This window comes from Myotis lucifugus, unplaced genomic scaffold (assembly GCF_000147115.1).
Source record: "Myotis lucifugus unplaced genomic scaffold, Myoluc2.0 scaffold_106, whole genome shotgun sequence".
NCBI classification, from domain to species: Eukaryota; Metazoa; Chordata; class Mammalia; order Chiroptera; family Vespertilionidae; genus Myotis; species Myotis lucifugus.
In genome coordinates this window covers 955930-977147 of record NW_005871154.1, presented here as the reverse complement: position 1 = coordinate 977147, position 21218 = coordinate 955930, and the positions used below count along the sequence as shown (strand labels likewise).

Here is a 21218-nt window from a genome sequence, read left to right as displayed (position 1 = left end):
TTACCTGTCCTTTTTAAGTCAAATAATGACATGACCTTCAGAAAAAAGATATATAAAATACAAAGTGAAACGGTATGGGATTTTTGAGGAACTGAGGGCTAGAAGCCTCCTATTTTAAAGACATTATCTAAGTTTATTCTCATAGTAATTCTGTGAGCTGATTTTATTATCCCTATTTTTCAAAAAGAAAAACTGAGGATCAAAATGAGGGTAATGGCTAGTATAGGGCAAAACTTTGGTCTTGAACAAAAGCCTATTGTTTTTTCTTATGTGTTTGATTTTGCTTTGATCATGATTGATTCTAGATAAAGGCTATATTATTGGTCAATCATTGGGTAAAGGGAGATGTTTGACAAAAATAACAGAGTTTATATCTAAATGCTATGGGGACCAAGCTATATCCAATCTATTATTATAGAACTCTCAGGCTAAAGCCTTGCTAATCCCATCATAAATACAATACTATTTATAATGGGTTTAGGACTATGAGCCACTTTTATAGCACAAAGTTATTATAAAACTGTGCACAGTAATAAGAATCTTACATGTTATAATGATATACCTTCTAAAAAATGTTGGCCTAGTCCTTGAGGGTGATGAATTGAATTCCAATGACAAAAGAGTTGGGTTTCAATAATGAAGAAGCATTTTGTGTTTTTGTTTGTAATGGTCTTTCTATAAATCTTCTTTTATCTTATTTTCACCTAAAATAATTCTATTCATTTGTCCACATAAGCTTTAATATCTATACACCGTGAGGTAATAGCATGCAGCCTTTAACTCACCTAAAAGTTCCCAAGTCATATCTATTTTTTACATGCTGGTATAGAAGTCATTTTTTCTCATTTCTTCTGCCCTGCCTCTTTCAGTCATCATCAATTACTGGAAGTCTTAAATTCATGTTGTCATCTTTGTGTTTTGCTGCTCCCTCTGCCTGAGCTATACTTTCTTCCCCTTCTTCTGTTTATTTATATCATTCTTCTGTCGAAATTTGGTTCAGGCCTTATCTCTCCTCAGGCAACCTTTCCTGACAATCGAGTCTCCCCAAGTCCCTTCAGAGATGATCTGGGTTATATGTGTTCACTGTGTTTCCACAATTTCCTTCACACAAATTCCAACATATAGATCTTGTGAAAAGAACAGAGAGTGTAACCACACTGGTGTGTTCAATCCCTGGATCCATCAGTTATCAGTTGCATCTCCTTGGGTAAGTCATTTAACTTTTCTGAACCCCATTTTCTTGATCAGAAGAACCATTTCATTGCAAAGATAAATGATGTGAAAAACAGAGAGTAGGCATTTGTGCTAGATACCATTCCTTCGGCCTCCTAGGCCCATTCTTTGCCTTCTTTACCCTGTTCTGGGCTCCAGGAGGCTTACTGATAAGAACCTCAGTAAGGGGCTCCAGGCTCCTTTGGCTTGAGCTTGGCTTCATCCACAGAAGTGCACAGGCAGAAAGATCAGAGGACAGAGGAAAGTGAAGTCAGGGTCAGGGTATTTAGTCCCCAAATCCCTCTTTGCCGGTTAGCCAGAGGTTGTCTGTATCCTTCTGCAAGATTCAGCTCCTGCCAGCTGGCTCAGTCAATACAGTGACCTTTGTGTTCCAGTAATTGTTTCCTTCCCTTGCCCTTCTTGCCTAGGGTACTGCATTATCCCTTGTTCACTTTCTTTAACCCTGCTCCCAAAATTGTAAATAGTTCTTTTATGAAACTAACCCTCAAAAAGTCAGCTTGAGTGTGTCAGCTGTTTCCTGCCAGGACCCTGACTGATACCACATTCAATATTATTAATGACATGCACTTCACAAGCTGTCCTGTAATTGTCTCTTGATTTCTCTGAATCTCTTGCCAGAATGTGAACTACTTTAGAGCAGAGACCATGGCTCATTTGTCACTGTTATTCTCTGTTGTCACACACATTGTTTGGAAAAATAAAAACTCTCAATATTTGTTAATTGATTAAACGAAGAAACAAAGGAATATGTGTTATTCTGACTCCTTAAAAGTAGGACTGCCCTTTATTCTTCTGAATACAGTGTGAAGCACTGGGTCATACAGCATGGGGCAAAAGTGAGTTTACAATTGAGTGCATGCCAAACAGAGTTTATTCTCCTATTATTATTTATTTAGTATTGTATTATCCTTCATATGAACAACTGTAAACCTACATTTGCCTCATCTGTATAAATACATGTTTGCTGTAATGAATGTGATTTTTTCCAAAAATAAAATTAGAAAGATGATTAAAATTAATGTTTTTAGTGCAAATTAATCTTGGGAACAGTCAACAGACCATCAGATTAAGTGTCATATGAAATTAACTTAAAAGGATAGGCAGGACTCTAAACTCTAAAGACAGCACAAAAGTTGGGATTAGGTAAAAATGTTTATAAGCCTATACTTAGCTCAGTAATCTATGTAACTACTTGAAAAAAATTGAATTGAGAAGGGAAGCATTCTATAGGCTATTTAGGTAAACATGTTTTCAATCATTGTCTTATATAGGACATTCTGCATCCATTTGAAAAGATATCACTTGAAGCATAACCACTAGGTTCATTTCTTCTCTTCACCATAAGTGATAGGCTAATTATATTAATTTAGTGGGAGTGGGAATAATGTTAGGAATTACACTCTTTATTCTATTTATCACAGGGATCATGAGATATGCAGGAACAATAGGAGCTGTTCAGAAAAAGACAATTGGTTTCAAATGGCCAATCTGAAATTGTGGGTTGTGATGGGAGCTCAGTTTGAAATGAAATAGTTTAAATGTTAAGACACAAGGAGATTGATTTTGTGAGTGTACTTTGTTATTTATACTAAAGCTATGGAAAAGCAGCATTATTTTAACATTTGAAAGTGGACCAGGTCAGCATTATCACTTCCATTCTAGAACTGTGAAAGGTTAAAATTAGAGAGGTTAGGTCAGCCGTGGGCAAACTACGGCCCGCGGGCCGGATCCGGCCCGTTTGAAATGAATAAAACTAAAAAAAAAAAAAAAAAAAAAAAAAGACCGTACCCTTTTATGTAATGATGTTTACTTTGAATTTATATTAGTTCACACAAACACTCCATCCATGCTTTTGTTCCAGCCCTCCAGTCCAGTTTAAGAACCCATTGTGGCCCTCGAGTCAAAAAGTTTGCCCACCCCTGGGTTAGGTGCTTGGCAAAATATCACAGAACATGGCAGAACCAGAACTAATTTGAATTAATGTGTGACCCAGTGTCTTCCAGCTTACCAGGTTGACTCTTCTAACCCAGAGTTGAGCAGTTGTCTACCTGACTCTATCATAGATCCATTTTTTTAAACCTATTTTCTTTCTAAGAGTTCTATGTGTTTATTTTCCATTATAATACATTTATTTATGTTGTTTTTTACCCTTTTATGATAATAATAGATTTTTTTTTATGAGGCACTGGCTGTGCTGTCTCTCAGCATCCCCTACAGTTCTGTCTGTCTTCCTACTTACCCATTTTTTATGATGTGTCTAAACTAATACCCATTGTTCCTGCAATGCATATTTTGCTCTTTGTTAATGCTATTTAGATCATTAAGCGATAGTAAAACTAGCTCTGGGTGTAGTAGAATAGTGCACAATCAGGAAATGGACAAAGATTAATACCCTGTGGATAATTTATAGACAATCAATTGAAGCAAAGAAAATACAAGTCATTCAGCACTGTGGTAAGCACAATTTGCTTAACAGCCAACAGTCTATGAGAACCAACGTTGAAGGGAGATTTAGTGTATGATTGAGGTAATCTATTGCAAAAGACAACCTTTAAACTAGAACTGGAGATAACTAAGATCATCTATCTATACATCTAGAAGCTTATCAAAGATAAGGCAAATACCCAAAGATGACCTTCATAATAGTTATGAGCATGAGAATATGGCAGAAGCAAAATATGACATCAAGATCAGATAGAAACAGGATTAGTACAGCAAAGTATAATCAGCAAGTAAAATTGCATTAACATAGAAGGTAACAATAAAATAGAGTATTTTTGTGAGATTTTAAATTATACAGACAGATATGACCTCTGCAATTTAATGGTAGTTTGATCTTAATTATTAACATCAGTTTTCATGACTATAGGTGGTTACATGTACCTTGCAGGCTTGTTTGATTACATTTTTAAAAATTGTATGTGAAATGCCTAGATCAAAGTGGACATCCGATAAGTAATTTTGCATGAAAATGATTGTTGAATAAATCCTACGTAAATACTGGTCCTCACCTTTTGCTTAGCTAAGCCTCTATCAGAGTACTGGCAAAATGTGTTCCTTTCTTCCATCAGTCTCTTTTCACGGGGGCCTTCTCATTTTTAGCAGTCTACGCTGAGTTTACTGCTGGATTCTGCTCTCCTGACTCAGTATCTGATACTATGTTCAAAATGGGAGCTAGTATCATTTATACTTTTTCCTATCTTCCTCCAACTCTGCCTGTCTCTAAAATGGTACAATCTGATCTTAAAAAATCGTTATTAGCCTAAAATGATATGATTTATTAAATCAGTATAGTGGTTTTATGGATACTCATTTTATTTTTTATCTTCTACATGTTTAAAATTTTAGAACTTTAAAATACATTTCACAAGATAAGGAAAATGAAGAGCAAATAGATCTATCCATTCATCAATCCATGCATTTGCCATCTAATGAAGATATTTTTAAAGTGCCAGACACTACACCAGGTACTTGGCATTAACTCACATTTTTGCCCTCAAAGGATTGGTCTGAAGGAAGCATCAGACAAATTAATAGATTATTGCAATGATGATTACAATGACAAAGGTGAACTTAGGTTACAATGAGAGGATAAAAAAAAAAAAAAAGAAGTCCCTCACCCATCCTTGAAGGAGACCTGTAGTTACAGTGTGACTAGATTGTGCAAGTGAATAAAAGAGAAAAGCATTCTTAGAAGGACAAAGAGCATGTGCTAAACTCAGAATTCTAAGGAAGCATGACATCTTGGTGTAATGGCCAAAGTTCAGTATCTTAGAGAATCAGGTTTTAATTAGAAGAAAAGGGAAAGTGAAAATGTCAGGTAGAGAAGAAGGGGCGAATTTGTAATAATGAAAACTAATTATATATAACTATTAAAGTAGTTATTTATTAGTTCTTAACACTGAGTAGGTCTAAAAGTAATGAGAACCCTGTAGCAATGAACACTACAAGCACCCGATTTGTGGTTTTTAATAATAACAGTTAACATTTATTGAGTACTTATATGTGTCAGAATTTGTATTACGTGTTTAACATGTACTATAACATGTTAAAATGCATGTTAAACACTCCAAAGAGCTCCAAAGAGCCTTATGTGACAAGGCTAAGAATTACTCTATGTTAAACTATGAAACAAATCGTAAGTATATGCTTAAAATGAAATTATTGAACAAATCATAAATATATCCTTATTATCCTTCCCCTATTTTTATTGCCATGGGGCCTAAGAACTAATAACTGGCAGACTTTGGATAAAAACTTAGGGTGTGCCTTCATACCTTCAAATCCAGGGGAAATTGAGGCTTGTGAATTACACAACTTTGAATCCCCCAGGTATCTAGTATAGGACCTTGACATGGTAGATGTTCAATATTTATTATTTATTGAATAATGAACGAGTCTAAACTTAAACTGTAGAGAGTTGATAGCTACATATTTTCCCTTCAACTCTACACATGAGTACACATAAACACAATCATGATAATTATTACCCAACATATCATAATGTAGCTTGGTTGATGTCTACCAATTAGCTGAATATTGGGCAAAGATGTATCAATTTTTACCTTGAAAAGAAACATACCAAATACATAAAAGTATAGAAGTCATCATGATAGTTAAAACAAATATGTATATAAGTTATGATTAGAGGTTGTTAAGGCACCAAATCATTATTCTGGAAATTGATAAAGAACAAGAATTGAGTGATCGCTTCGGCAGCACATATACTAAAATTGGAATGATACAGAGAAGATTAGCATGGCCCCTGCGCAAGGATGACATGCAAATTCGTGAAGCATTCCATATTTTTTAAAAAAAAAAGAACAAGAATTGAGCATTTACCCTTCCTTTTTTGTATGTATGTCAGAGGAAAAGTTATTCTTTACAAAAAAATACAATTAATAAATGCATGTAAAAGTACAAAGTTCACTATTATTGTATTTTTAAAAAATATATTTTATTGATTTTTTTTACAGAGAGGAAGGGAAAGGGATAGAGAGTTAGAAACATCGATGAGAGAGAAACATCGATCAGCTGCCTCCTGCACACACCCTACTGGGGATGTGCCCGCAACCAAGGTACATGCCCTTGACCGGAATCGAACCTGGGACCCTTGAGTCCGCAGGCTGACACTCTATCCACTGAGCCAAACCAGTTATGGCTATTATTGTATTTTTTAAATGAAACAATGGATGTAGGAAACAATTATCAGTAAATAATGAAACCATGAGGTAAAATTTTGTCATGGAATTATACAGTAGATAAGAATTGAGAATTGTTCAGACAGTCTGAAAGCACTTCAAACCACTGATAAAATTAAAAAAAACTGCTACTGCAAAACCATACAATTGGTTCCTCTGCTGTCTTTGAGAAAGTAGTACACAGCAAGACTGTGAAGTAACCCTTAACAAAAACAATAACAAAATTGACGCTGAATTTAACCAACTCTCTAGATCTAATTCCTAATTATAGAAAATGCAAAAGATTGTTATTGAAAACCTATGAGATGATAGAAAATACAGGATAAAGAAACATGTCTAGTGATACCATAGGGATAAAATTAGGCAACCCTGCAAAGTGGGGAAATTCTACAGGACAAAATCCAGTTTCTTCTCTATATAAGTTGCATATAAAAAGAAGAAAAAAACCCCACAGATATCTTTAAACTTAAGAAATACACTAACCGAAAGCAATGTATAGACCTTGTTTGGATCTTGAAAAAAATTTTTTTTCTTAATATAATTAAAGTAAATTAATCACAGACTTAAAATTAGATGGTACTACTAGTAAGGAATTATTGTTCTCTCTTTTTGTCTGAGATGCTGTACTGCTATTGTGGTTATATTTTTAAGTCCTTACTTGTTAACTATGTATACTGAGAAGTTATAGAGAAAATATGAAATTAGTTTTAAAATACTAAAGAACTTCTTTTTATTTTGGTGGGACAGGAGAAACAATGCCTAGAGAAAGGTAATAGTTGATGATTTTTTTAATTGAATTTATTGGAGGGACATGAGTTCACAGAACCATACAGATTTCAAGTATATAACTCAAGTTGTTGAATCTTGATGATGGGTACAGGCTAACTCATTATTTTTTTCCTAGTTTGACTATTTTAAGTATTTCCATAATAAAAGTTATTTTTAAAATGGGAGTTATTCAAACTGAGCTGATTAGGTTACTTATATTCAATAAATTGTAGCTACTTTTAAAATTGAACAAGCCTAGAGAAGAATGTTTAAACTATCATCAAATAAATAAGCAGAGACAAATGATCAGAGTGAGGGAAAAGAGCAAGGTTGACTAGGTCAAAACCAGTGAGTGTGTGAATGATCAATGCAAACTTCAGAAAATAGAGGACAATTGTGGCTAGACAATAGCTTAAACTTTCAAATTCAATATGTTTAAAATGAACCCATATTCAATTCCCATGAACGTTTTACCCTTGATTATTTCTTATTTTAGTTAATGGCACAAGCCAGAAACCTAGATGTCAACCCCAAATCTTGTTCCCCTTCCCCTTTCAGTCTTCTTGAATTCATCCCCTATATATCTCTCAAATCCACTCACTTCCATCTATCTCATGGATCATCACTCTGGTTCAAGCCACATGATTTCTTGCCTGGATTATTCCAAAAATCTCTAACAGTTATTTCTACATTTACTCTTGCTCCCACCCCCCACATCTGTTGTCATCTCAGCAGCTTGAGTAGAATTTTTTAATTTGCACATGATAATTTCAAAACTCTGCTTTAAACCATTTAAGGACTATGCTCTCATCTACATATATACCTCCATACTTATATCACATCAACATAGCTTTGTGGGTTATAGCCACCTTAAATGTCCTTGAACATGCCATGATTCTTTCACTTTGGAGTCTTTTCTTATGATATAACCCTTTTATCTGGAATATCCACTGTTCTCTTCACTCACCAGACTTCTACTCATCTTTCAGAGGTCACTTGAAATGTAACTAATCCTGGAAAACCTTAACTCTAATTCATGAGACTAGATAGGTCCTGCCATCTTCCCTCATAGTTCTGTCCATAGTAACAGCTTAAAAAGTCATTTAACCAGAGGGGGGAAACTATGGAAAATCTATGTACATAGTTATAAATATGATTTAAAATTACTAAAATTAAAATATTATCATAGACATTAACATGCTTCACAAGGTAGAAACCTCTCTATTGTGCTTACCATGGCATCCCCATTGCTCAGCATATGCCAGATAATAGATGCTCAACAAATATTTGCAAAGTATTTACTGAGCCTCTAATTTTGGTTAATAGAGTATTGCATTAACTGACGGATTAACTCATATAATAATCCTCCAGGAAAGGATACTGAGGAGATAGAAGAGGGCTAGGTAGTCAGGGATGAGACCATAGGCAGGAAAGACTAGCCCGTGGTCGGCAAACCGCGGCTCGAGAGCCACATGCGGCTCTTTGGCCCCTTCAGTGTGGCTCTTCCACAAAATACCATGTGTGGGCGCACACGTACAGTGCGATTGAAACTTCATGGCCCATGCGCAGAAGTCGGTATTTTGTGGAAGAGCCACACTCAAGGGGCCAAAGAGCCGCATGTGGCTCGTGAGCCATGGTTTGCTGAGCCGCAGTTTGCCGACCACTGGATTAGACCCAGTTAGGCAGGAGTTGCTAAGGCAATCCGGCTAGGTGGGAAGAAGGGTGCATGCCAGAGATGTGAGCTTTAAAATGTATGGATGTTGATAAGGCAGAATTTTGTGAAAGAACCAATCAGAAGCCAGCAAAACATAAATCTACCCCTAGACAAAGAATCATAACCAGCAACTGCTTGGGCCCTCTTCCTGCTACTCTCTGCTGCAGAGAGTCCATTTATCTTTCAATCAACTTTGCTTTTCTTAACATCTTTTCTGTGAACTCATTCTTGATTTTGCCAGACAACAAACGCGGACCCGATCACAGCACTTTGGTTTCAATAGGACACCCAATTCTATAAACCAGACACCTAGAGGATGTACAACTATATAGTTCAGAGAATAACCAGCCTAAATGAGGTTTGACCTTTAAGAAGTTTGTATTGACAATAAGACATGTACATATGGGCCAGAGGAGTTAGTGTCCTATATTTCAGAATAACAACAAGGTCTGTTAATTTAAAGAAATCAACCTTGTAAAAGAAATTAAGAGGACAAACTACATTTTAGCCATTCCTCTGAGCACACTTTGAAGATTAAGAAAACAGACTTGGGGTTGTAGTCACAGAAGCCCAGGGGTGTGATGGAGGCTTTCTAAGTTATTTACTGAGAAGCCTGATAGGGGGCAAGTGTAAAGCAAAATTCTTCATTAAGTTGAACATGAGAAGTTGAATTCTGTCTGCAAGTAGATGGAACAGAATTACAAAAGGCCCCATGTGGTTAAAAGTAATACAGATTCAAGACTCCCCAGAGACAAGGAGCATGTTTTAATCTCTTTGTGGCTGTGAAAGGAGGAAGAAAAAAGATTAAGCCTCCTTGTGGAGATCATGTGATGACTTCCTGATCCCAGCCAGAGGCAGCATTCCCATGGAAACTTCTCTTCCTTCTCACCCACACTGCTCTTTCCAACCAAAAAGGCTGCTTTGAGTCTCCGGAGAGTTGTATGGAGGGACCTTGACATTTTTCACCAGATCCACTCCAGCAGAAAAGGAAGAGAGCAGACGAGGCTGATATTTCAAGGTCACCAGGATAATGATGACCTTCCCTAGAACCCTGCAGCCAAGAGCCCTGGCACTGCTGCTTTCCTCCGTTTTCACTTCTCTCACTTGTTCTTTATATTCCTGGGACCACCCAGCTTTGAGTATGGAGTAGGATAAGGAAAGTGAGAAGTCTCAGAGAGGCAACTTTGATTTGACTACTCTTATCCTCTAATTCACCTTAGTTCAAACTAGCTAGTTTTTAAGCCCCTCCATGGGGAGCCTATCTGAATCCAATGCTCTAACTCTGCCAATGAAACACAGCTCCCACCTCCATAGTTTTGCCTACCTGAAGTAATGTCTCAATTCTCAGTAGTCTTTCAAACTTATCCCCACCATTTAAGGTTTTATTCAAGGCACTCCCTAAATAAAATGTGAATACTATTAATTAAAAAACAACTACTATGCAATTCTTTCAAGGATCCTCAGTTCACAAGATGTCCTACCATTAAAAGTCTTGTGTACTGCCTGGCTGGTGTGCTTCAGTGGTTGAACGTCAACCTGTCAACCGGAGGTCATAGTTCAATTCCGGATCAGGGTACATGCCTGGGTTGTGGGCTCAACCCCCAGTAGGAGGTGTGCAGGAGGTAGCCAATCAATGATTCTCTCATCATTGATGTTTCTCTCTCTCTCTCCCTTCCTCTCTGAAATTATGTGTATATATATATATTTATTTATATATATTTATATATGTGTATATATGTGTATATATGTGTATATATATATATTCTTTATACATATATAGAGAGTCTCAGGTACTTATGATCTATACTACTCATTTGAAAACTAGTGTAAGTGGTAAAGTTATATTTCTATTCATGCATTTTAATTTATCCAGTTCACTATACACCCAAAGAAAGAATTCTTGAAAGAATTTATATGATCAATAAATATTTGTAGAATAAATATAGGGTGTCCCAAAAATGTATACACACACATTGAATAATTATAAAGGCTGTGTTTATTAAAATACATTTCATTTTTAAAATTGAGCTAGCAGCTGTTAGAGTGTATATACATTTTTTTGGGGGGGACACCCTGTATAATAATTCTTTTTCATTCACTCACTAAATTGAAAACTTTGCAATGATTACAGCATTAAAAACAAAAAGAGTTTCCTTTGGAATTTTAAATAGTAAAAGTTCTCAAAATAAGACAGGTCATCTGCTTATCAAAGTGACTTATCCTTAGGAATTGTCAGAGAATGAGTACTTAGAGAGCTAGCAAGCAGCCAACGGCACCAAGATAATCAGGGAGGAGTAGCAGAAAGATTTTTGTCTTCATAGAAAATAAAGAAGCTGCAATATAATCATATATAAGAAATAATCTTTAGGCTCTGAAAAGATTTTTTTTTTCCAAAGCTGACCTGCAAATGCTGTGGCCTATTCTATTTACGGTCTCTGAAAAGCATCTACCTTACAACCATTATATCTAACACTTCCTGAGTTTTCTTAATAGGAGAAGCTCTGTTACTGACACTACTTCTTATTTTCAAATTCAAAGCAGCATTCACTTCATAGTCAGTGAACTGGGTTTACATAGATCAGGCATTACTATCATTAATAACATTATTTTATTAGCATTCTAACCATGAGAAACTATTAATGGTGAACAGTGTTTCTCACTTTAACCTAGGGCTATCCCACTTGCAGGATACATGCCAACTCTAAAGAAAAGTTAGTCATGTGGGTTTCAGAAGATGAAAGCTTAAGATCATCAAACACTGAGAGTGTTTGATGCTGGAGGAGGGAGTGGCATTATATAGGACTTAGCCAAAACATGTGATAGTCACTGGAGGGTTAGCTAAAAGAAAATTGTGTTGCTTAATTGCACAGCGCAAACAGGCCCTGTGAGGACTGGAGGAAGAATGCTACCTGCTGTGTTGTACTGCCTGCTGTGGAGTTTCCAGACCTCCGAAGGCCAATTCCCTCGAGCCTGTGTGTCCTCCAAGAACCTGATAGAGAAGGAATGCTGTCCACCATGGAGCGGTGATGGGAGTCCCTGCGGCCAGCTTTCCGGCAGGGGATCCTGTCAGGACGTTGTTCTGTCCAATGCACCCCATGGGCCTCAATTCCCCTTCAAAGGGGTGGATGACCGGGAGTCTTGGCCCTCCGTCTTCTATAACAGGACCTGCCAGTGCTCTGGCAACTTCATGGGATTCAACTGTGGAAATTGCAAGTTTGGCTTTTGGGGACCAAATTGTACAAAGAGACGACTCTTGGTGAGAAGGAACATCTTTGATTTGAGTGTTCCAGAGAAAAACAAATTTCTTGCCTACCTCAATTTAGCAAAGCGTACTACCAGCCCAGACTATGTCATCCCCTTAGGCACCCATCGCCAAATGAATAATGGGTCAACACCCATGTTTAAGGACATCAGCATTTATAACCTCTTTGTCTGGATGCACTATTATGTGTCAATGGACACACTGCTTGGAGGGTCTGAAATCTGGAGAGACATTGATTTTGCTCATGAAGCGCCGGGTTTCCTGCCTTGGCACAGATTCTTCTTATTGCTGTGGGAACAAGGCATCCAGGAGATAACAGGGGATGAGAACTTCACCATTCCATACTGGGATTGGAGAGATGCTGAAAACTGTGACATCTGCACAGATGAATTAATGGGAGGGCGCAACCCAGCAAACCCTAACCTTCTCAGCCCAGCATCCTTCTTCTCCTCTTGGCAGGTAAGGTGTGCTGAACATATAGTATCAGAGCATAATGGAGACTTAGTAATCACTTCTTCAGGCAGGGCTGTGTAAGCCTCCCTCCTCACCTCTTCTGCCAAGAATAGAAAAGGTCTCCCATTAAGAACTCTCAACATACCTTGTATTTTTCCTTTAGCACACACTTCACAATTGTAGTTACATAGATATCTGTACAGAGCTTATTCGTCTGATATCTTCTACCAGGTTCCTAAGGTCTAATAAATAGAGTATTTGATTCATCCCTCAGCACCTAGGATGGTGACAGGCAAATGGTAAGGGCTTATTAAATATTTGTTGAAAGAATGGATGAATGAATGTTTAGGTGATTAAATAAATGATCTACATCAGTGTTTCTGAAATTTTCTTCACAACAAAATCCATACAGAGCACATATTAAAGTACAAATCCCTGGCCTTATCCCAAACCCTTTGGTTAGAATCTTCAGTGGAGGGTCCTAGGGAAGTATTATCATTTGCTAAATGTCTGGGGATTAATAGGCAGGAAAATTGGGGGAATATTCTTTAGATTAAATCTTCTTTTTTTAAAAACATATAAGAACCCTAAGGCTCAAGTAGGTAAATAATAAAAACAGCTGTTTTGGCTGGTGTTACTCAATGGTTAGAGCGCCAGCCCACACACCAAAGGGTCTCGGTCGCTGTATAATATCTGTGGTCACTAATGTCAGCTATTTACCAAGATTAATGAGTGTATTTGTGTAGGAAAGTCTGGAAAAAGAGGTCTTTGCAAAAAGAAATCTATTTCAATAAGCCTTCAGACCTCCTGCCTTAATCTATAAAGTACAAACCTCTCATCTAGCTCTCACAACCTCTGCTACTGCTTAAAATATTGCTAAGGTTGGATGTGGGGTTTTCAGTGAGTTATAATGCTTTCCTTAACTATGCAGCTTCACTTGACCCAGAAAGTCAGGAGGATTATCTAAATTACCAAAAAAAAAAATTACAACATCTAATAGATGGATATTAACTGATATTTAATTACATGAGATGCATGCTCCTTGGTGATACCAGAATTATATTTGTAATTATTTTCAAATCATTTATTAATTATCGAGTGGAAAATTGTTCCCTTTTTTTTTGCTTTTATGATTGCAGCCAATTTTATTTCTACATAAAAATTATTGGGTCTAATAAGTAAGTGTTGGACTAGGTTGTTATAACATTAGGTTCAATGTAGTTCTATGTTTAACCTGCTAGGTAGTAACTGGTGTTAAAAAATGAAATAGGGTGTAGGGTGGACAAAGGCCATTGAAGAAAACTAAGCAAATGGTAGTTTAAATAAGGAAGGTGAAGTGAATGAACATTTGTATTCACCTACTGTGAGTGGTATCACTGCGTGAAGTGACAATGAAAACCAATTCTAGTTGTTTGTTTCCATTTATTCACACAACCTCTCATGTTATAGTCCTTTTAAAATTAAGACCATTTAAAAAAATATTTTAATTGATTTTAGAGAGAGAAAGGGAGAGAGATAGAGAGATAGAAACATCAATGAGAGAGAGACATGGGTTGTCAGTTGGCCGCCTCCTGCACACCCCCTACTGGGAATTGAGCCCAAAGCCTGGGCATGTGTCCTAACTGGGAATGAAACCGTGACCTCCAGGTTCATGGGCCGATGCGCAACCACTGAGCTAAATGGGGCAAGATCAGTTATTTATATTGATTAATTCAGTAATTCTCAGTATTGAAATCATGTAGGGAGCTTCAAAAACCAAAACAAGCCCTAGCTGGTCTAGCTCACTGGATAGAGCGTTGGCCTTCTGACTCAAGGGTCCTGGGTTCAATCATAGTTAAGGGCACATGCTTGGGTTGCAGGCTCAATTCCTAGTAGGGGCAGGCAAGAGGCAGCCAATCAATGATTCCCTCTCATCATTGATGTTTCTAACCCTCTCTCTCTTTCCCTTCCTCTCTGAAATCAATAAAAATACATTAAAAATATTTTAAAAACAAAACAAAACAAAACAAAAAACTAAAAGCAATTGCATGGGCTCCACGCATCGAATTTCTAACGGAAAATCATATTCAGTTGGTCCACTGCGAAGTTTAGGCACCTGCATTTTAAAGCCTTCTCATGTGGTTTTAGTGTGCAGCCGGCACTGAGAATCACTGATTTAATTAACATGAGATTGTTCTGATATTTCTTCCACTTCATAAACTCAGCTTCTGTAATAAACACACCACAGGGGTCAATGCTTTTGCCTGAATTGAACACTCAAATCAAGAACTGGACTATTTTGTGTGAGATAAAATCACAAAGCCTTCATACGAATTAACACCTTCCAAATCTGCTAGCTTGATAGTTCCTTTGATACAGGGCCTCCATTTCCCCTCCTCCCCCCCGCCCCCACCCTTTGCTTTCAGTAGGTTTAACTGAAAGCAAGGGGGGGAAATAGAGGTTTTAGAGATTCCTAACATTTGTGAACTCTGAGACGAAGAGACCGGTCACTAGTATCTAGTATAGCGCCCACGTTTTATATAGGAAGGTAGGCCCCAAATGGCAGGAGGATTTGCCCACGGTCACCCAGGTGAGGACTGAAACCCAGCGCCTCTGATTCCAGTGCGATTCCAAGCCAACCATGTTGTTCCCAGTTAGACTCAAATTATATTCCAAATAAGCCACTAATTAATGGATGTAGAATTTGGGTTGTAGTCACTCTGACTCCCTTAAAAATCAATTGTACAGACAATTGGGGCAGATACACTAATGGAGTCCTTTCATTCATACTGTAATGAAAATGTTCTACGTCCTTATCCAAGTAGAATTAACTCTAACCCCTTTGTGCTAGCATTGTTACATTTTGCACATTTGGTCCATTACTTATTTAGTCCAGATCTATGGCACAGCATCGATAACTCTGCAGGGCATGACATTATTTTTAAACCTATATTTGTCTACCAGGTTGTCCGCTGCTCCAAAGTAGAGGCCATCGCTCATCTATTTTTATATCCACAAAGCCTGGGACAATACTCTCTAGACATGGAACGGGCTTTATAAATGTATTTAAATGGGAAAAAAATTAAAACTCACAGAAATGTTAGCTCCAATGCTAACAAACATTAAAAATGAAACTGCATGGCTGGATTTCGTTAGAACCTTACTTACACTATTCTTTATAGCATTAGATAGTCACGGCTAATACAACAGGCCATTATAAGCAGCAATTTACTTAAAATCTGGAAGAGGACATTTTGTATAGTTCTATCTCCCTGGGTTTCTATATGTGTGTGTTTGCGTGTGTGCATGAGAAAACTAAAGAGATAGATCACACAATAAAGAAGACCAAGAGAGTTACAACATATCTGAGTGTTATTTAAAGTGATTAATAATATTTAATGGTAGGTATTTCTATGAAATAAAATAATATTCTAAAAATCAGGTACTTAATGTTAGTTTCCTTAGAAAGCTTTTATTCAGAATTCACATATTTTTTTGTATGTTTGTTCATTTTTCTGTTTGTTTAGTGCCCAAATCTTTTTAAGTAAAAGCATGCTTGTTATCAATTAAAACAGTCTATTATTTCCAGAGATGGAGGGGTTCTTAATAGTATTAAAGTACAAATACCTATGCTCAACACGATTAGACCCAGTGTTATGCAAGCAGCAGAAAAGCTAGCCATAAAAAGAAAAGGTAGATCAGGGGTAGCTGTCTTGATTGATTAAAATAAAGAGAAAAAAAAAAAACATTTCCTCAATGACAGACATGAGTGAAATGTGGCCAGGAAATTCACTCATCAGGTGAAAAGTACATCACATCACATGGAAGCAAACAGAAGGAAGAAAAAAAAGTCACATTTTAGCAGACAGTCATGGGTTTTATGTAACCATGGCAACAGCTCAATGAAATAACAGCTCTTTTTTTCTTTATGAAAAAAGATTCTGTGGAATGTCATATGTCTTCTGTTTTTTTCCAGTTAAAACCTCTAATGCCACAACCTGAAAACTTTTAATAAATGACAGTTTATTGCTATTTCTTTACATTTAAGAGAGCACTGTCTAGGTTCACCTTCTCCATTAATACATCTGTTTGTTCTGTTTCCCTTTTTCATTTGACTTGAGACACTTATTTTTCCCCATCATACATTATAAATCACTTGTGTTAAAATAGAAAAAGAACCCTGGCTTGTTTTGCTCAGTGGAGAGGGCATCGACCTGTGGACTGAAGGGTCCCGGGTTCAATTCCGGGCAAGGGCACATGCCTGGGTTGCAGGCTTAGTTCCCAGTAGGGGGCGTGCAGGAGGCAGGCGATCAATGATTCTCTCTCACCATTGATGTTTCTATCTCTTTCTCTCCCTCTCCTTTCCTCTCTGAAATCAATAAAAATATATTTTAAAAAAATAGAAAAAAAACTATTTTTTGTCCGAAGTTCGCTGCCATTACCAGATGATATTAAACAATTTATTTAGAATCTTTGACCTTTGATTTTTTTAACAACCAAAAAAACCTGGGTTACAATTATCATATATGCTTGTTTTCTGTGTTAATGGAAAAACTAAATGCAATAGAAAACAGAATAAGATAGTGGAAAGGGTATATAATCTTTTGGTCATATAAACATGAGTTTCAGTAGACCAGTGGTCGGCAAACTCATTAGTCAACAGAGCCAAATATCAACAGTACAACGACTGAAATTTCTTTTGAGAGCCAATTTTTTAAACTTAAACTATATAGGTAGGTACATTGTTATTAACTTAATTTGGGTACTCCTAAGGCTTAGGAAGAGCCACACTCAAGGGGCCAAAGAGCCGCATGTGGCTCGCGAGCTGCAGTTTGCCGACCACGGCAGTAGACTATTTTAACTTACTTAATTACAAGATCCCAGAGAAATTATTTATTCTGAGACCTTTTCCTTTAAAATTAAAATAATATACATAAAGCATTATTATGATGAGATTTGATGATCTGTTAGTGCAAAATGACTAGTTTAGTATATGACATATTCTTTGAGTTCCATGTGTAGAAATTACTATTACAATATATCTTTATATATCAATTTTAGTTACTATAATAATGAATATTCAACCAGTATTATAGAGCCAGAGTTAAAAAAATTTGGTGGCCTTCCGAATGATTTTATATTCAATAATAATTATAAGAGCTATTATTATTAAATACTATATACCTAGCAATATATACTAAGTGCTTTACACATATTAGATTAGTTGGTCCTTCATAAAAAGTTGTTACAATCCCCATTTACAAATGAAAAAAATTGATACTCAGAGAGCTTAAGTATTTTGCCCAAGGTCATGTAGCTAATAAAGGGTCAATATTGGGAACCAAGTCTTTCTTACTGTGATCTATGTGATCCTAACATTAGTGCTAACACTCTCTTCCCCTGCCTCCCCTCTGTATCAAATATAAAGACAATGATTTGGGATTAAGTTTTTAAATTATTTCTGGAACATCCCTCTCGCAATCCAGGACTACTGGCTCCTAACTGCTAGCCTGCCTGCCTGCCTGCCTGATCACCCCTAACCACCTCTGCCTGCCGGCCTGATCACCCCTAACTGCCCTTCCCTGCTGGCCCGATTGCCCCTAACTGCTCCCCCCTGCCAGCCTGATCGCCCCTAACTGCCTCTGCCTTGGCCCCTGACACGATGGCTTTGTCCGGAAGATGTCCGGTCTAATTAGCATATTACCCTTTTATTAGTATACATAGTGAGCATGTAAGCCATAAAACTGGTTGTTATAGCCAGAAAAGATCAGAAAGAGAAAAAAGAAGAGGGTACACCTCTAAACTCTGGGCCAGGCCAGATTTTGTGGCATAAAACCAGTGAAGTCACATGACAGTTAATTAACAAATATTCCTCAAGTTAATTTTTTCATCAAATAAATATCTTACAACAATTACATGAAATAGTTAATATTATCCCCATTTGATAGGGAATTTAACATGTTTTCTTAAGTAGATAAAAGATTACAATTCTTTTCTAGATTTTAACTTTCATGGTTTACTCTGCAACCCTCCGAAAGCTGCTTTCTTCAACAATTTACTTTAAACTATTAATCTCCTGATGATTAGAAATCAAAATATGGTGACAAGGAACTTCAACGTCCCTAGTTTCTCCTTTGACTTAGAGGTGGTGACAACTCCTTTAACATCAGGTATTTTGTGCAGGTCATCTGTAGCCAACTGGAGGAGTACGACAGCCGCCAGGCCTTGTGCAATGGGACTGTGGAGGGACCATTACTGCGCAACCCTGGAAACCACGACAAAGGCAGGACCCAGAGGCTCCCCTCCTCAGCGGATGTGGAATTTTGCCTGAGTTTGACCCAGTATGAATCGGGGCCCATGGATAGAACTGCCAACTTCAGCTTTAGAAATACATTGGAAGGTAACCGCCCTCTTTTTCACTCACCTAAAATTTCTTTTTTTCTGAATATATCTTTATAATCTTATCCAACACCCTAAGTGCAGAAGGGCTTGAGAACTTAGTATTTTCTGAGTTGAGTAAGGGCATGTGGCACATGTACGTCAGTGGCCAATAACCCTAGCAGAGTCTGGGCAGCACACCATAATCCAACACATCAATAACTCTTCAGCAATATGTATGACTATACCCACTATGACAATAAACAGAGACAACGGCAGCCTGATAGCAAAGAAAGTCAGGTCTTTCCACTAAAAGAGTACTGGTGCCAAACAAAATAATACATTTACAGAATTTTTTGTATTTTGGGGATTATAGATATAGGACTGTAGACCTATAATACTTTTTTTTTTAGTTTAAGTATTTTACCTAGTGTACATTATATTGGACACTAGGATCTTTGAGGCAGGTCCATTCCTTTAACTATTATAAGGATACAACCCACACACAGGGATTACGTTCCTATCCCGTTATCCCTTAAGATTATTTGCTTCATCAGAGATTCCTTTTCATGGTCTCTTTTAGGTCCTACTTACTTCTCCTGCAGAGCTCTCCATCTTGCTTGCATCTTCCCTCCAGCACCTATTCATTCTTCTCTGCTCAAGGCTGCCCAGTCACCTCGATTTTCATTATGGAAACAAACCTATAAACAAAACAAACAAAAAACCAAGAATATTAACTCAAGGCCCAGATTTAACTGGAGGGTTGGAAAGACATCAGGTACTGACGTGTGGCAAGAAAAACAACTCAGGATTTGCACTAGATGATCCACCTCCTAAAACTCAGGCATCAGCCATGTAGACAAACCTCGCTCTCTTTCCTTACCTCGCTAGCCTTAACTTTTTGTCTTGTTTTGCTTTTGTCCTTTTGGTTGCTGTGTTACCCTTTAACTTCTGTTGCTGAACAATGTAGTGTAGGTTCCCTGTCTCTTTCATTTCCCTGGATCCTTCCAATCTATCACTCCAGGCCTTACGCTCCCCCAGAAGCAATTTCAACAAGGAGAATAACACCCTAAAGAGAATTCCTGGTGCCAGCTGTTAAAATAAGAAATACGATTATTTTCCTAAAGTAATATGCATGACTATCATTTTCCAAGTAATCACTATGTACAAGGCACTGTGCTAAACATCTGCATAGCACTATCTCACTTAACCCTTCCAATCACCCTCTGAGGGGATGGCATCATCATTTCCAGTTTAAGGAATTAAGAGAGATATTCATTTGGCTACTATCGCCCATGTGTTAGGTGGCAGAGCTAAATCTGTTCTTAGATTTGTCAAGTGCCAAAATCCAAGAGTCCTATCCATTGTACTCTGACAACCCAGAGTGCACGAGTTTCTTGAAGATGGATAATATAAAGTTGGCCCTTCAATAATATATGCGAAGGCAATGCATGGTGCCCAGAAGTCTCAGTCACTACAAGCTGAGACAAAGGCACACACAAAAACTGACAGTCACCATCTGGGAGGATTGGGTATCCCCGTGGACAGTGCAGGGCTTAACAGGACCACAAATGCTGACTTAATGACACTGCAAAGAGAGGCTCCACACTTAAAGAGACTGGAGAAAGCATGAACTTTGTTCCTATTTTTGGGCTGGTCACAAAAATACAGTAGGGGAGCCTCACTTCTCTGGGCCTCAAATCAAAAAAGAAAAGTGGCTTGAGCTGTGTCAACTTAGCCAGCAGCTTTCAAATGAGTTTCTAATGCACAGAGATGAGTAGAGAACATGAAGTTTATTGCAAATAATTTGCTGTCACTAATAAACTGTTTGTGAATTCTTTTCTTCTTTTCCAATAATTTATTCTCACTCACACCTATCAAGTATGCTTTCTTGAGGAGAGAAAAGGCATATTATACCACATTATCTGGCACATGATACGTGTTCAATAACTATTGATAACTGAATACATACATAATATCTAAGGTACTTCAAATTGCACCTCACCTACTGCTTAGCTTAACTATATCTGTTATATGAAACCAATGTCCTGGTAGGAAAATGTTAGAAAACATTGATTTGATCTAACAAGGGCTTTTCCTCACCAGGGAAACATTTTTTACTCTTTTCTTTAAACACTGATTCAGAAATAATGTTAAACTTACAGAAAAATTGCAACAGTAAAAACAGTACCAAAAAACTCACACATATACTCTTTACCCAGATTTCCGA

General features: G+C 37.3%; 1 protein-coding gene and 1 non-coding gene across 2 annotated transcripts in view; both read left to right on the top strand.

Annotated features, from left to right (window-relative positions):
* The window catches only part of TYR (tyrosinase), a 91939-nt gene that overhangs the window by 14639 nt on the left and 56082 nt on the right, over positions 1 to 21218 (top strand). The window contains exons 2-3 of the mRNA XM_023757385.1: positions 11787 to 12637; positions 18794 to 19010. Of these exons, the coding sequence (XP_023613153.1) occupies positions 11787 to 12637; positions 18794 to 19010 (1068 nt within the window). The remainder of the gene's footprint in view (positions 1 to 11786; positions 12638 to 18793; positions 19011 to 21218) is intronic.
* On the top strand, positions 5937 to 6043 carry LOC111826865. Its single transcript, XR_002830293.1, has one exon. It is a non-coding gene; the product is annotated as a U6 spliceosomal RNA (small nuclear RNA).